The following is a 15,108-nucleotide window of genomic DNA, read 5'->3' as shown; positions in this document are numbered from 1 at the left end:
CCAGAAACACATCGTGCGTGGCCCATGACCTCCTAAAACACACATGATGAATTTTCTTTTACACTTCATAGTTTGTAATGAAAACTCAGAAAAACCATCCTAGAAAAAAATTAGGTCTAGAGACTTGTATTCTGATGTTAAGTAATGGCAAAACACTGTGCACTTCTGTGGTTAAATGAACTAGACTTAACTTGAAGCTCAGGCAGTGTCAGAAGCTATATCTACTATTCATGACCAAACCTAGACAGGGAGTTTGGATGCTCCATGCTAAAGGAATATCCATGTAATAATACATGGATGGTGTCAGGGGACATGAAATAGTATGGGATTATTTTTTTTTAATAGTACAGGATTATTAAATTACCTTGGAGCCTGGGGCCCAAGTCCAAATCTGGGCTCTCTGGGCAGCCCCTCTGTGTCCCTCTGCTTCCCTGAGACAGATCTGATTATCTCAGAAGCCCTGCTCACTTTGCTCCTGCAGAAGGCCAGACCCAACCATCACTGCTGCAGAAATTTCTTGTTATGGCCCACCTTGTCACCTCTGTCTAGTGGATAGGCTTCATGTCAGATGTCATCTCTAGCACTCATTTGGCAGTTGGCCTAATGTGAATGGAATCATAGATTAGATGTGGAAGGGATTGAAGAGATTCTCCAGTCTCTTTATTTTACAAATGAGTAAACTGAGGTTCAGTGAGAGATTACAGGACTTGTCCTCTGCCTCACCTGTGAAGGTGATACCTCTTCACATTGTAAGGTACAGATCTGGTATTCAACACCTCACTCCAACCTCTTCTGACACTGAGCAGTCTTTACTAAGTGCCTGAGATGGCAGCGAGATGGGGGTTGGAGTGTTGTGTTGGAGAAGCTGAGAGTGGTCAGGGTCAGGGCTGTGATGTGTAGGGAGGCTCAAGTGGGAAATGGAAGAATTTAAACTTTATCCTTCAGGAGAGCTCAGATCTACCTTTGCTGACAGTGTGGAAGAGAGACTGAGGAGGGGAGAGACCATTTAGGAGGCCATGGCAGTAACTCGGCCTGAGCTGTCTGTGTTGGGTTTGAGGCTATCATAAGCTATTGGACAGCAGGGCCTGAGACTTGGGACATTGTTGACACCAAACTTTTCACCAGAAAAGTGTGACCTGGCACCAGATGAATGTCTTACTTGGTCACTCCCTTGCTGGAGGATGCTATTTAGTGGAGGAGTAATGAATAAAATGTGTAGGCAAGGCCTTAGAGGGTTGTTCTCCCACCCCCTTAGCCTCTGCTGATTTAAGCAGTCACACCCTGTTATGCCAATTAACTGGTGTTTTTTTGATTAGTGGCAATACAACAACCCCGCAGGTCCTCAAGGCCCCTTTCTCTGCTGTTTTATAAAGTGGATATTAAAGCATTTAGGAGTATGACCTTTAGCTCAAAGCCCAATTAGGAAAATTCCCAACATTTAACCAGAGTTTTGACTCTCTGACCTAATTTGAATCAATGTTAGCCTGTAGTTAAGCCTTGGCCTCTTGTAAGGCAAAAATTCAGGTAACTAGAAACATTGGGGTCAAGAGACAAGCAGTGTGTGTGTTAGAGAGTCTGTTAATGGGAAGTAAGGGAAGCTGGGGGAGGAGGCGTAATCCTGAAACTCCCCTCAATCACTGAAGAGTCCAGCTAGGTGGCCCATTGAATGGAGGGCTTGAGTACTGCCCTGGAGTCAGGAGGACCTGAGTTGTGGTCCCAGACACTTACCAGCTGTGTGACCCTGAACAAGTCACTTAACCCTCTTTGCCTCAGTTTCCTCATCTGGAAAATGGGCTGGAGAAGGAAGTGGCAAAATCACCCCAGTATATTTGTAAGAAAAAACCCCAGATGTGGTCATGGAGAGTCAGATATAACTGAAATAGTAACAACCCAAGCCTGTGAGTGAGCTGTCAGCCCCCATTGGTCTCTGGTGTTCTCTGATCCTGTGCTGCTCATTCTTCAGGCTCCACTTTTGAGGTCCTCACTTCCTGCAAATATCTCTTCTAGACATCTGTGACTGAGTGTGTCTAGATAAGATCCTGTGGCATGACTCGGGATCAAGAGAGTCCCACATGGGCCTCAGGGCAGAGGCAGGGTCTTGTTCTCTCAGCTCCAAGTCTCAAGGTCCCAGTCAGTTCTCAAGCCTGATTACAAATGCTGGGGAAGTGGCTTGTAAATAATGCTATAAAAGCTAGATGATATCGTGAGTCCTCTGATGAAGTCACTTCCAGGACAGATGCCCCTGGGCTCAACGAACATAGCACCCATCCTCTCTCCTCTCTGGTAAAGACCAGTGAGTGCTCCAGAGTCTGGAGCCAGAGATCCCATTCTGTGGGGGGTCAGTTAGCTTTGTTATGGCCATAGATGTTCTCTCTCACCCTGTAAAGGGATGGCATGGATCAAAAGAGGAGCCTTGGCTTAGGGGGTGTGTGAACAGAAAACACAGCAAATGTTTTATCTTCCTTGGCTGGTCCAGTCATTTTCCCCGTAGGCATTTTGTGCTCACTGGGAGAATCAGCAGAGTTGGCTGGTCTCATTCAACTCTTACAGGGAATCCAGATATCAGTGTTACCTCATTACTTGACAGGAGGAATTTAAGATGGGGGAGGGCAGCTGGAGCCAGAAAACCTGAGTTCAATCCCTGACTCTGCTCCTCACTGTCTGTATTACCTTGGGCAAGTCATTTAACCTTAACCGGCTTCAGTTTTTTCATTTACGAACTGGGTTATAGATGAACAGATGAATGTTTTAAGTCCCTTCTGTCTCTAAATTTGGGATCCTGTGACTTGCCTGTGGCCCTAGGCAGAATTCTCACTCTGGGCTCTCCTGACTCCACACCCAGCCCTGTTTTCACTGCTGGAAGTTACCTGCCCCTGGTTTATGGTGTCTCTTAGGCCTAAATTTGTATCTTTAGACCACATGTGGATTTTGGGGCATGGGGAGCAAAATGAATGGAATTTCTAAAGCAGAGGTTGGATCCATTCTGTGGCTGGAACCAAATGCTTTATTTTCCTTGAGAGACTCCAATCTGCACCCCAGACTTTTCCCAAGGAAATAATTGGCTGGGTTCATTGAGGAACGTGATAAATGGACCTTGGCAGTCTCAGGGACAAGCTCCAGGGTCCTCCAGGGACCAGAAGGTGAGCTGCAGAGGTTTGGTAGGCTCCAAAGTTCAGTCTGGCATCTTAAGAGGCCAAAGTGGTTAGATTGGGAATTGTGATGGACACCACAGGCTGAACTTCCCAACCTGGACTGCATGCAGCCTATGGTCCTAGGAGAAAGTGATGTGAGTCCTGGGAAAAGATCTAGCCTCTCTGGTGTTTACAATGTGCCCTTGGAGAGTTTTATCAGTGGGGGTCCAAAGAAATGAGGTTTTCTGTTGGGTTTGGTTCCACCTGGACTTTGCCTTCCATTGGCCTGCTTGGCTCCTCGGTGTGTCCCTGAGCCTGTTTTCTCTTCCCTCTACAAACTTCCTTTCTTATACCCACAGCTATCTTCCACCTGAACTTAGGGCCTAAAAAGCTCTTCCGTTTGACTTGAAATCAGATCTAATAGTCAGAAAGAGGGAGCACGTTTGTCAGCTTTATCCTCAACGTACTTGACTTCGTGATCAGACCAAGAAGGTACTTCTCCAAACCAAATGCCAGTTAAAAAAACTGCGACTTTTTCACCAGTGGTTGTAACTGAATAGATAACTAAGGACAGAAGCCTTCAGAACATTGCAAATTACCTTTGTAATTAAAAAGCATTTCTTTCCTTTTTTAGATTGTTGGTCCTTCTGATGGCACAAGTTACATTATAGATTATTATGGAACAAGACTTACACGACTGAGCATTACCAACGAAACGTTCAGAAAAACACAAAAGTACCCCTAGAGGCTTAGAAAAAGGCTCTATGGTAAGTGACTACACTTAATCTCAAATAAGTTTGTATCTGCCCTCAGCTTTGGAGCCACACATGTTATTTCCATTTACTTTCCTTGTCCCTGCGGTGACAAAAGATGGTTTTCAGAAGCAGCAGCTCTGTAACAGCAAGGGTAGCACTCGGCACAGTGCCTGGCACATAGCAGGTGCTTAATACCTAGTTGTTAACAGAGTGATGTTCAGTGTTCGTGGATGGGTTGGATTAGCATAATAAAAATGGCAGTCCTGAAATTTTTGTGTTTAATTTACATTAAATTTGTCAATTTTGTAAAATTTTCGATAAATGGTAACATAATTCATGTATTTAATGTACGGACAGGTAACTTGGCATGGTAGATGGAAAAAGGTAAAAGAAAATTAAATGTTATGTGTGTAAAGTATGGAAGGAGATATTTTTAAAATTCAAGGAATGGAAAAATTTATTAGGGGCAAGGTACATGTCCTTGACTTCATGAAAAATTTAAAAATATTCTGCATAATTAACATAATAATTAAAAGGAAAATAACAGAGAAAATGTTTGTGGTAAATAGTGACATTTGAAACTTAATATCTAAAATATATAAAGAACTATTTAAAAGCCCCAGTGGCAATTCCCAGGCCACCATGGTTAAATGCCCAGCCTCCCTGATGATCAGAGAAGTGCCAGGCATAAGGGCTTTGAGGCATCCCCTCATCCCCGTCAGACTGGCAAGGACAGAACTGAGGAATGACCTCAGGGTCCTGGAGGAGGGGACAGTAGTTGGAGGCATCTGCAGGAACCTTGTGGGCTTCAAAAAGCACCGTTTTAACTTGATTCTGTTCTCATCTTTTAGGTTTGGTGCCTCCTTGATTTTAAGAGCACTGCAGAGCGTGAAATCCCAGGCTTTCTAATCGTCCCTGTTCGCACAGCGCGCCTTGGTTGCTTCAATGTGATTTTTACTGGAGATTTTTTTTTTTTAGATATTTTATTCTGAGATTTGGTTGATTGGAGACTTTCTCTGAGGCCTCTTGTCTGCCTTAGAGGGCTTTATCACCCACCTACCTGCCTTCCTGTCCCACCCCAAATGCCTTTTCTGTAGGCAAGTTGTGGCTTGTCCTTTTTCCTTCTTCAAAATAAAACAATAGAATAAGCTCTTTGCTGGGTATGATGCATTCACATCATTTCTGGTCTTTCTTTTTGAAAGAAAATCCTTCCAAGTCTGAGTGGAGCCGACTTGTGATTCTGGGACCCGGGTCCGGATTGTGCTCTCTGTGACCTTGGACCAGTGACTTCATTCCTCTGGGCCTCAGGGGCTTGGGCTGGGTAACTGTGAAGTCCCCCTTCAACTCTTAACAATAAGAACAGCAGCTAGCATGTCTGGAGTGCTCTTTTTTTAGACAGATGGGGAAACTGAGGCTCAACAGTTAAGTGACTTGCTCAAGATGATGCAGCTAGTAAGTTTCTGAGGTGGGATTTGAACTGAGGTTTCCCTAACTCTTAAGTCTAATTACTTCTTGAAAACAGCTATTTGAAAACAGTCTTATTTGACCAAATATCATCTCTGTGGTTTTGGGTGTAATACCTTTTCTGCAGCATTTGTATCTGCCTGAGGAGGGCTGTTGGAGTGCTTTAGTCTATCTGGGAAAGCTGAGGCAGCATGGCTGAATCTGGCCATAGAATCGTGCTTGTGAAGTCAGAAACCTTTCCCTCTGTGCTTCTGGAGGAAGCCCAGCTACCCATTCAGCCCTGCCTGTGCTGGGATGTTTGGAGGTGGGCAAAAAAGGTGCAGCCCCAGACAGATGAGGAGGTGGGAGCTGTGAGAGCTGCCCCTGTGTCTGTGGCAGCCTCTGGAGCCTCCTTCTCCTTGACCCTGGACAGGACCAGGAATTCCACTCCTTTCCTAGCCTCTGGAGGGAACCTGACGGTGGCTTCAGGAAGGGACTGGCCCTGGTACTGGTCACTGATCAAAGAGATGAAGACAAGGTACATCAGTCCTCTGAACTTTGCTAGTTCTTTGTGCAGCTAGCTGGTTTATCTTATCTTAATAAAGTCCTTTTAACACTCATTATCATCTTGAGTGACCTAAGGAAAAGAAGGATTTATCTACATTTCAAGGCCTAGAGATCCAGGGGAGCCTGGGTACTGGGAAAGTAGACGAGGTCTGGTGGCTAATTAGAATAATAATGATTATTCTTACCATTGTAGTTTGGCCTTGTATAGCTTGCTCTTAGGCTTGTGAAGTGTTGTATGTAATGTGTTCGATCCTCACCCTGGGAGGTCTGGTGCAGTTTTTATGCCCATTTTACAGATGAGGAAACTGATTCCCAGGTAGGCTAAATAATTTGCCCAGGGTTACACGGCTATTAACTGAGGCAAGCATTGAACTAGTACTCTTATCCACTGTACTATCACTGCATGGTAATAAGAATCGTATTTTTTCTCTGGACCTCTGCTTTCATCAGTGGAGGGAATTCCCATCAAAGAAGCTCCCCGAACAGTGCAGGTTTTCACCTTCTGTGTAACTTAGGTGGTAGAGAGTGGCCTGAGGACACTGAGGGTGCATCAGAGGCAGGGCTTGAGCCCAAGTCCTGCTGACTGTCCCCCAAACCTCTGTTCTGCCACTTGGCTGTATGACCTTTACCCAGCCAATGCCCTTCCCTCATCTGTCAAAGGAGAGAGATGAACTCATTGACTTTGTAGAGTTCTCTCTAGCTGTTATTGACTCTCCAGAGTTTGCCCTGAGGGCAACCTATCCCATGATTGGACAGCTCTGTTAGCGGTTTTTTTCAAGCATGAATTGGCCTCCACACTTCCAGCACACTGGGATCTGAGGAGAATGGCTCTGATCCATCCAGATAGAGGGTTCCCTCTGCTTCATGTTCACTGACAAGTCAGCCTGGCATCAGTGCCCACTGGGCTCAGGTGTCATGCCAGGTCCTAGAGATGGACATGGTGACATCTTGATAGAAGGGGATTTCCCGGGGCAGCACCTTGCTCTGATCACATGCTTTCTTAGAGTCAATGAGCACAGTGGGTTTTGGGGGTCTTTACCTAACTTTTCAATTTTGTGGCGGTGAGGATGCAATCTGTTGTGAAATAATGTTTGTTCAAGCCAGCCTAGTCCTTTCCTATCCCCTGCCTTTATCAAGGATTGTCTACAAAGCATGTGAAAAGTGTTTTCTTAAAATTTTGGATAATAATAGCTAGTGTCCATATGATGCATTAAAGTTTGTAAGACACCTTACGTATGTGATCTCATTTGATCCTCACAACAACCTGGGAAGTTGGTGCTGTTATCCCCACTTTTCAGATGAAGCAAAGGGTCACAAAGCTAGAAAGTGTCTTAAGGAAGTCCTCCTAACTGATTAGTATTGGTAGTTTGGTAAGTACATGTATGAGTAGATGTTCTCCCAGTTTTTTTTTTTTTCATTATAATAGCATGTGAGAGTTTTATTTTTTTTAAGAGATGTTATATGGTGATGAGTCATGGAATCCCACTGTCCCTGAAAAAACGAAACAGGTTCACTCAGAGGGCAGTGAGGAGGTGTCTGGTGGGTGTGAGACAGCTCAACATGTTGCAGATCTGGAGTTTCACAAGAGAAGGATGAAACAGGTGCCATCAGAGAAAGGGGCCAGGGATGGGGCAGGAGCAAGGGAGGGAAAAGCCCATAGGCACCAGTGGTAACCCGACAAAGACAGATCTGGGGGAGGCCTCCCAGAGGGTTGGGTGAAACCCCCGTGGACAGATTACGGAACAACATGCACAATGACAAGTGCTCACTGTGGGTCTCTAAAGGAAATTCTCACATTGATGAGATTAAAAATTCATTGGACATGCAGAATTAGCTAATGCATGCTCACCGCTATGACTGTGTATGTAACTAATAGTCCCCAGCAGGCTTGTAAGAGCATTCTAATTATATGATTAAATTAATACGTCTTGCCTGTGTATTTATATCCAAACCTAAAATACCGTCTCCATCTCCCCCACCTCGCTTTGGTCTAGAGCTGCCCTTTCCCTCGTAGGAAGTGTTTAATAAGTGCTTGTAGGCCGCCCTTCATCCTCAGTGTTCCATCTCCCTCTCACCACCTTAGTACTGGCTGAACCTCCTTCCTTACATGTACTCCCTCCTCACCTCGAGTCCTTGGAGTTCATGGCTTCCTTTTCGACTCTGTTCATACTGCTCTTTCTCCCCAGGGTTATCACTGGTCCCTTCAGTCACTAATGCCTTCCCATCCTAAGTTGTCTTGGGTCTGCTTTCTATGTGTCTTGTATATAATTATATGTTTACATGTTGCCTCTTGAAAGAGAGATGATATGGGGATAGACCATAAACTCCTTGAGGGCAGGAACTCTCATTTTGGGGTCTTTTTGTGGCACAAAGTAGATGCTCAATAAATGCTTCAGTATACACAGAGCATCATCCTGGGTACTAGTGGAGATAAAAAGTGTAGCTAAGACAGGCTTTCCTGTCCTCGAGGAGTTTAAAGTATAGAAGGCAAAAAAGACCAAAAGGAGGAGAGTTGACTGGAGATCCACGCGGGTGCACAGGGACCTCAGACAGATATGTGCAGAAGGTGGAAGCAAGGGCAGGTGATAGAATACTGAGGTTGGGCAGAGTGTCAGAAACCCTCATGCTTAGAATGGGTCGAGGTTGACCAGGAAGCTGAGCACAAGAAGGAGGTGCCATTATTTCTGTTGCTTTGTACAAATGAGCAAGTTGGACCCAGTGGCCTTGAAGGTCCTCTCCCACTCTGTATCGATGATCCATTAAACTCATGTGAGATCTTTGCTGATCTCTCCAGTGTTGTCAGTGACCTTCCGCCACAAAATGAGTTGGCATGGACTTTGTATTTCCTTATTATGTCACTCAGCAAGCATTTATTTAGACTTTACTATGCTCCAGGAGCTGCTAAGCACTAAAGGGCACGCCACCACACAAACATGTGGTCTCTACCTTCAAGGAGTTCACATTCCAGTGGGAGAGACCATATATAAAGAAATATGCGCACACAAGAGACATACAGTGTAAACAGGAAGTAATCTCAGAGGGAGGGGACTTGAAAAATTGTTTGTATGTGATAGGGGTTGCACCCCATGGAATAAGTGTACAGATAGGAATGAGGGTGCCCTCCCATGGTGGAGCAAGCTCTGAGCTGGCCTGGATACTTCAGGAAAACATGTCCATCTTTGAAAGATGTGTTCTTTGGGCAATGCCTTAGGGGTCCTTCAACCTTTGAATAGTTGAAGTGGGGTAGACTGTGCCAGTTATGGCATGTGATATTGGTCACTAAGCCTGTAGGAGTGGCTTTAAAGTGGACCTTAAAAGGCAGTGACTGTCCTCTGACTCTTCCATCTGACAGATAGCTTTCCCTCGCTAGACTTTGGGCATACGGGTGTGAGAGACAGTTGGCAGTTTTGTTCCATCCCACTAAAAACGTCAGACTACAAGAACATGGCAGCTGAAAGGCTTGGATGAGACTAAGCTTCAGCCTTTTGCTCCTTGTTGCCTTTTCAAACTCTTTCCATTTCCTACCTTGAGCACCAATGACCAAACAGTGATCCTGAGATGGCTATGCCCAACTTTGGAAAGTCTGAATTTTGAGAGTTGGCACCTCTCAGTTAAGAACCTACTGGCAGCAGGAGTTCTGCATTAGAAATGATGGCCCAGCCCTGCCCTTGTTTACCAGAAGACACAAATCTGAATAGAGTTGCTTGTACTGTGCTGAGCCAAGATGAAAAGTAAAATGCTTACTCAGCAGCAGCCCTGCATGCAGGTCTTTATAGTCTAAATATCAACCTCCAAGATTGTTTAAATATAGTTATGGTGCTGCTGTTTGTTTAAATACATACCTGTCCTAAAAATGTTCTAAATTCTCTGTGTGTGTGTGTATATATATGTGTGTATGTATGTATGTATGTATATATGTATGTATGCATGTATGTATATATGTATATATTTTAACTGGGTCAAGAGTGTTTTTATTGGGAAATCCATGTAACAAGCCAGGAGGTATTCACAATGTAACCTGTAACTAAAATTCCTGCAACTCTATCCTCCTCTATCCAGTGCTTAAGCCATTGAACTAACTCCATTTCCTCTAGCCCAGAATTTGGAGAGGATAAACTGAATAAAATTAGCTCACCCATGCCAAAGTTCCATTTCCCCACTATGCTTTCCCTGGGGTCAAACTCTACCTGAGAGGGATACCTGACTAGGGAGGGCCCAGACCCAACAGGTCAAAGATGAGAGAATAAGAAAGACCCCAAGCTGTCTGTTCTCCTGCTTAGTTTCAAAGACTCAAGCCAACAAAGGAAAAAAAGAAAGGACATCAAAAGCCAACTCTCAGTCCCTGAAATGTTAACCCTGGTGTTTGTGAAGTGCTGAATGACCAGCAGGAATTTCTCTTGGGCTCATTCAGGAGGGGCATGATTGCAAAGAGCCCCAGTAAAGGGCACTGAGCTCAAGTGGGACGCTAGACTCAGTCCAGGTACCTACTCAGCAAGGCAAGCATTCTCCAGGGTCAGGATACCAGCCACCTTCTGCCTCTGTCTCCAAAGAGTCAGGCAAAGGCAGAGGCCAAGTTAGCCAGGGGAGAAGAGTGGGTTTCCCTTTGGTTGGTAACTCAACCACTTTCCTGCATTGACACAAAGAAACAAATCCCCACTTTGTATGGGAACAAGGGAGCTTGCCCTGGGAGGCAGGAAAATGTCCCAAGCTTTCCACTTCCCATCAGAGTCAACAGAGGGGTATCAGTTGTGGCTGGATGTTGGGGTAGGATAAGCCAAAGACAGGTCCATGATTCCTGCATTCTGGGAAGAAACTCTCTTGTCCCTGTGTCTGGGCCCTTCACACTAGCTTCTTGGCTTCTAAGAAACTCTTGAGGTGCCTCATCTGCTAGACACTGCTAGCTACAAGGATGAGAGTCTGGACAGTGAACCCCCACAGAACTCACTGCTTCATGCTTTCACTGGTCTGGCACCTCTGGTAATTCTGCTCCTGGATCTGTCCTACTTGGTTCACTAGCTGCCAGCTTGAAGCTATGGCTCACTCAGCTTGGCTTTGGCAGGAATCTCTGTAGAGTTGTTGACATGTTCACCTACCTGAATGTCTGGGTGAAACTTTAGCATGCCTCCAGCAAAGAGAGAAACCTTGGTGGAATTGGAGTGTAGGCAGATCTGGTGCCCCTCAGGAGCGGGAGAAGTGAAAGTGAATCTGCCCTCTGAGTCATATTGCATGTAAAGAAAAACCTTGTCATCTGGGCCTTTAACTTCCACAAACATGCCCAGATCAGGGGTAGCCATATAGTTGGGTCTGGTAATTTCCTACAGGGAGGGAAGGGAAGAGGGGCTCCATTGGGTAAGCAGGGTCACCGTCCCACTCCCAGGACTGTCACCACCCTCACCCTGCCTCGTCCTACCCACGTTTCTGCCCCCCCTTTTCCTTCATACATCCTAAATTGTATATTGAATACCTTTATACTGCTCAACCTTACATATGATTTCAGACCTAGGGTTTAGGTCTTTAGGACATTGAGGCACCAAAAGACAATGAGATAAAATGGCCTGATGTCTCCTTTTGGAGGTCCAGGTTTGAAACTAGTCCACATGCCTGGGTTCAGAACTGAAAGGGCTCCCGTACTGGAGCTAAGGAGGGAGCATCCCAGTCCCAATGGGTTCAGCAGCATTTTTATTATTAGAAGTCTATTTTTTATCGTATCTGTGTCTACGTTATTCTCCTCCTCCCCACTCCCCCAGTAGAAGGTAAACTTCTACTGTTTTCATTTTTCTCTTTTCCTCTCTGATAGTTAGCATGGGCATAATGGATGTTTGTTGAATGGAATGGCATGCTGCATTCCCCCAAGAGAATATAATCCCCTTGAGGACAGGAACTATTTCAGTTTTTTTGTCTTATAGCCCCAATGTCTAGCACAATGCCAGGCAAATGGTAATCACTTAATAGTCTCATTGAATTGAACTAGAAGGACACGGAAGCATTAGTTTTACTCCAATGAAAAGCAAGCACTCTCCGGGCTGACCTGGAAGTCATCAGACCCAGACTTAAATAGTCTACTGACCTATTAAATTGCTGGACCTTTGTAATAGTACAACACTGTAGTAGTATTATGCAGTCTTTCTTTTGAATGAAGAAAATTCTCTAGCCCTGGGACTGTCCTCAGTCATGGTTCCTCTGCAAGCTATTAGGGTTACCATCCACTTAAAAAATCATACCTTGTGAGCCCCCACCAATGTGCTTCTTTTATTAGGTAACCAGAGGACATGTTAGTTCAAAATGAAAGGTATCCATCCATAATCACATCTAAGGGAGGAGAAAGCTTCCTCCTTGAATCATCACAGAGTTAGACTCTCCTATACCAGGAGTTGGAGAGGGGATGCAGGCAGGGGTGATGTGTGGTCGGGCGTGTGGAGGGAACACCAATTGGGCAGAACAATTTGTACCTCCCATGTGCTTAGACCAGTGTCTGCTGCTCCTGTCTCCTGGTCTTCATCTGTGTGGTCTCTGCACTTGTAAGGGGAAGACTCAATTCTTTCATCTATGGCCCCAGGGGCTACTATGGCTATATATAGCTCAGTTGTCAACAGAAGCCCTCACAACCAGATATCATTTGAAGCGCCTTTTCCTCCTTATGCCTCTCAGACATAGTTTAAAACGCTTATCTGAGTTATAGTCCATACATTCTTTTTAACATCTGTTCTGTCCTGGATCCTTTCCAACCGTCCCATGGACTCCTCTTAGCAAAACTGGGCTTAGCAAAAAGTGCTTCTTGGAAGTGTGGTGGTGAGATATCTTTCAACCCCCAGGATGCTCCTGGTTGTCATGCAAATGAACGTGAGGGCAAGGGAGAATAAACTTCAGGGGTAGGGAACCTGTGGCCTTAAGGCCATGATTTGTTCTGTGAAATTTGGATTCAGTCAAAAGATTGCACATAAGGACTTAGAAGGTCACATGTGGCCTTAAGTCCACAAGTTCCTCACTCCTGAGGTGGAGCCAGAGGAACTGAAGACTTCTGCCCCTATCTCTTCTCCAATGAGACACCAAGTTGCTTATTAACTTTATATAATACATGATGATTTTTCTTCTCCTAATTTAAATGCAGAACGTATGGTGATAAATATAATGTTGTTAATTAGTAGATAGGAAGTAGGTACAGATTGAAGCTTCTTCCAGCAGCAAGAAACCGAGGAGTAGGAGTGTCAGCTCTTGAGAATGTAGCGTTCCACTCTGGACGTGCTGATGATTGCTGAAGACGGGCTGAAATTAGAATCAAGCCCAATGGAAAAGCATTGTTTTGTGGGGGAGAAATGTAACTTCACTGCCTGGAGCAGAGGAAGAAGACAGAGAGAAAGAGAGAGAGAAAGAAACAGAGAGAAAGAAAGAGAGAAAGAAACAGAAAGAAAGAGAGAAAGAAACAGAAAGAAAGGAAGGAAGAAAGAAGAAAGAAAAAGAAAGAAGAAAAATGCAAATTCAGATTTTCGGATAAAATGTTCTGTCCTCAGAAAAATCCTTCTAAGGGACTTTTTGTGGGCTTGATTTTTAGTCCCTACATTTTCTATGCAGCCGTGTACTATTGATGAAAAGACCCCTTTTTTGGCCTCTCATTGAATTCTCCGAAGGGTGCCTCTACCCTTAAGGTTGTTTCCAATAGAGAACTTTTGTTTGTCAGTAAAAATTGAATTATGTGCTTCTACTTTTACTTTCCAGATGTTTTCCTGGAAAAATTCTAAAATGAAAATTTAACCTAAGTACTTATTTAATCATTCCCTTCAGGGGCATTCCTTCTCCTGTCTCTGACCCTCTACCAAATGATTCCTCATGCCTGGAATGGACTGCTCTCTCACCTCCACCTCATCAAATTCTTTCAAAGTCCCTGGGGAGGGGGGCGGCTACCTCCTAGGGAGGCTTTTCCTGACTCCCCAGAGGCCCTCTGCCCCTCTTGAAATGATCTTATCTGTGCTTTGAATATACTTAACAGCACCTGCCTCCCATGGTTCTTGTGAGGATAAAATGAGATGGTTTGTAAAATGCTTTGCACACCTTAAAGTGTTGTATAGAATGTTATTTTTTACTTAGTCCATAAACATTTCTTAAACACCTTCTATGTGCCAGGCACTGTGCTAAATTCTGGGGGTACAAAGAAAGGCAAAAGGCGAACCCTACCTTCAAGGAGCTTACCTCTGATGGGAGAGATAACATGCCCACAACTCTGGACAGACTAATTTGTTTGGAGTAGAATGAAAACCTTGAGGGCAGGGGTTGTTTCATTCTTAGCTTTTACACTTGGTGACTGTGATAGGGCCTGGTATATGTGTCCTGGCTGTCCTTATTTACCTGGCCAGTGCCTTCTTTTGACAACTGGAACCCATTCATGATTCCAGGAACTACTCACTAATGTATAAATTTCTATGGGCAGAAATGAGACTATGGGATAGATCAAACCATGCCCCCCACCTCACTGGCAGCATTGTTTTGGTTGTTTGTTGTACATTGAACCTGCAAGTGAAACCCCCATTTGGGGAGATTCAGTTCTAAGCTGAAGAAACATTTATTAAGTGTGGTTTGTTGTGAACCTTTTTATTTGCATTTTAAGAGAGAGCAAATAGTGTTCTTTGGAACATAATTCTTTTTTTTTTTTAATTAATTTATTTAACTTTTAACATTCATTTTCACAAAATTTTGGGTTCCACATTTTCTCCCCTTTTGTCCCCTCCCCCACCCCAAAACACTGAGCATTCTAATTGCCCCTATCACCAATCTGCTCTCTCTTCTATCATCCCTCTCTGCCCTTGTCTCCATCTTCTCTTTTGTCCTGTAGGGCCAAATAACTTTCTATACCCCTTTACCCGTATTTCTTATTTCCTAGTGGCAATAATAGTACTTGACAGTTGTTCCTAAAACTTTGAGTTCCAACTTCTCTTCCTCCCTCCCTCCCCACCCCTTCCCTTTGGAAGGCAAGCAATTCAATATAGGCCAAATCTGTGTAGTTTTGTAAATGACTTCCATAATAGTCGTGTTGTATAAGAATAACTATATTTCCCTCCATCCTATCCTGTCCCCCATTACTTCTATTCTCACTTTTGATCCTGTCCCTCCCCATGAGTGTCAATCTCAAATTGCTCCCTCCTCTCCATGCCCTCCCTTCCATCATCCCCCCCACCCTGCTTATCCCCTTATCCCCCACTTTCCTGTATTGTGAGATAGGT

The 15,108-nt window shown here is 44.5% G+C and overlaps 1 protein-coding gene and 1 pseudogene across 8 annotated transcripts in view; one reads left to right on the top strand and one right to left on the bottom strand.

Annotated features, from left to right (window-relative positions):
• TM2D1 (TM2 domain containing 1) overlaps positions 1-5,038 on the top strand; it is a 44,664-nt gene extending 39,626 nt beyond the window's left edge. For all 8 annotated transcript variants that reach the window (XM_072649696.1, XM_072649697.1, XM_072649695.1 and 5 more), the window contains 2 exons: positions 3,766-3,898; positions 4,738-5,038. In XM_072649696.1, the coding sequence (XP_072505797.1) occupies positions 3,766-3,876 (111 nt within the window). In that variant the 3' untranslated portion in view covers positions 3,877-3,898; positions 4,738-5,038. The remainder of the gene's footprint in view (positions 1-3,765; positions 3,899-4,737) is intronic.
• Positions 5,039-10,735: 5,697 nt separating this feature from the next.
• On the bottom strand, positions 10,736-14,275 carry LOC140523243 (transmembrane emp24 domain-containing protein 9 pseudogene; annotated as a pseudogene).
• Positions 14,276-15,108: the final 833 nt, after the last annotated feature.

The sequence above is a fragment of the Notamacropus eugenii genome, chromosome 2 (genome assembly GCF_028372415.1).
Source record: "Notamacropus eugenii isolate mMacEug1 chromosome 2, mMacEug1.pri_v2, whole genome shotgun sequence".
In the NCBI taxonomy this organism is placed as follows: Eukaryota; Metazoa; Chordata; class Mammalia; order Diprotodontia; family Macropodidae; genus Notamacropus; species Notamacropus eugenii.
The sequence above is the reverse complement of the archived record's forward strand: the minus strand, read 5'-3'. Positions and strand labels throughout refer to the sequence as shown.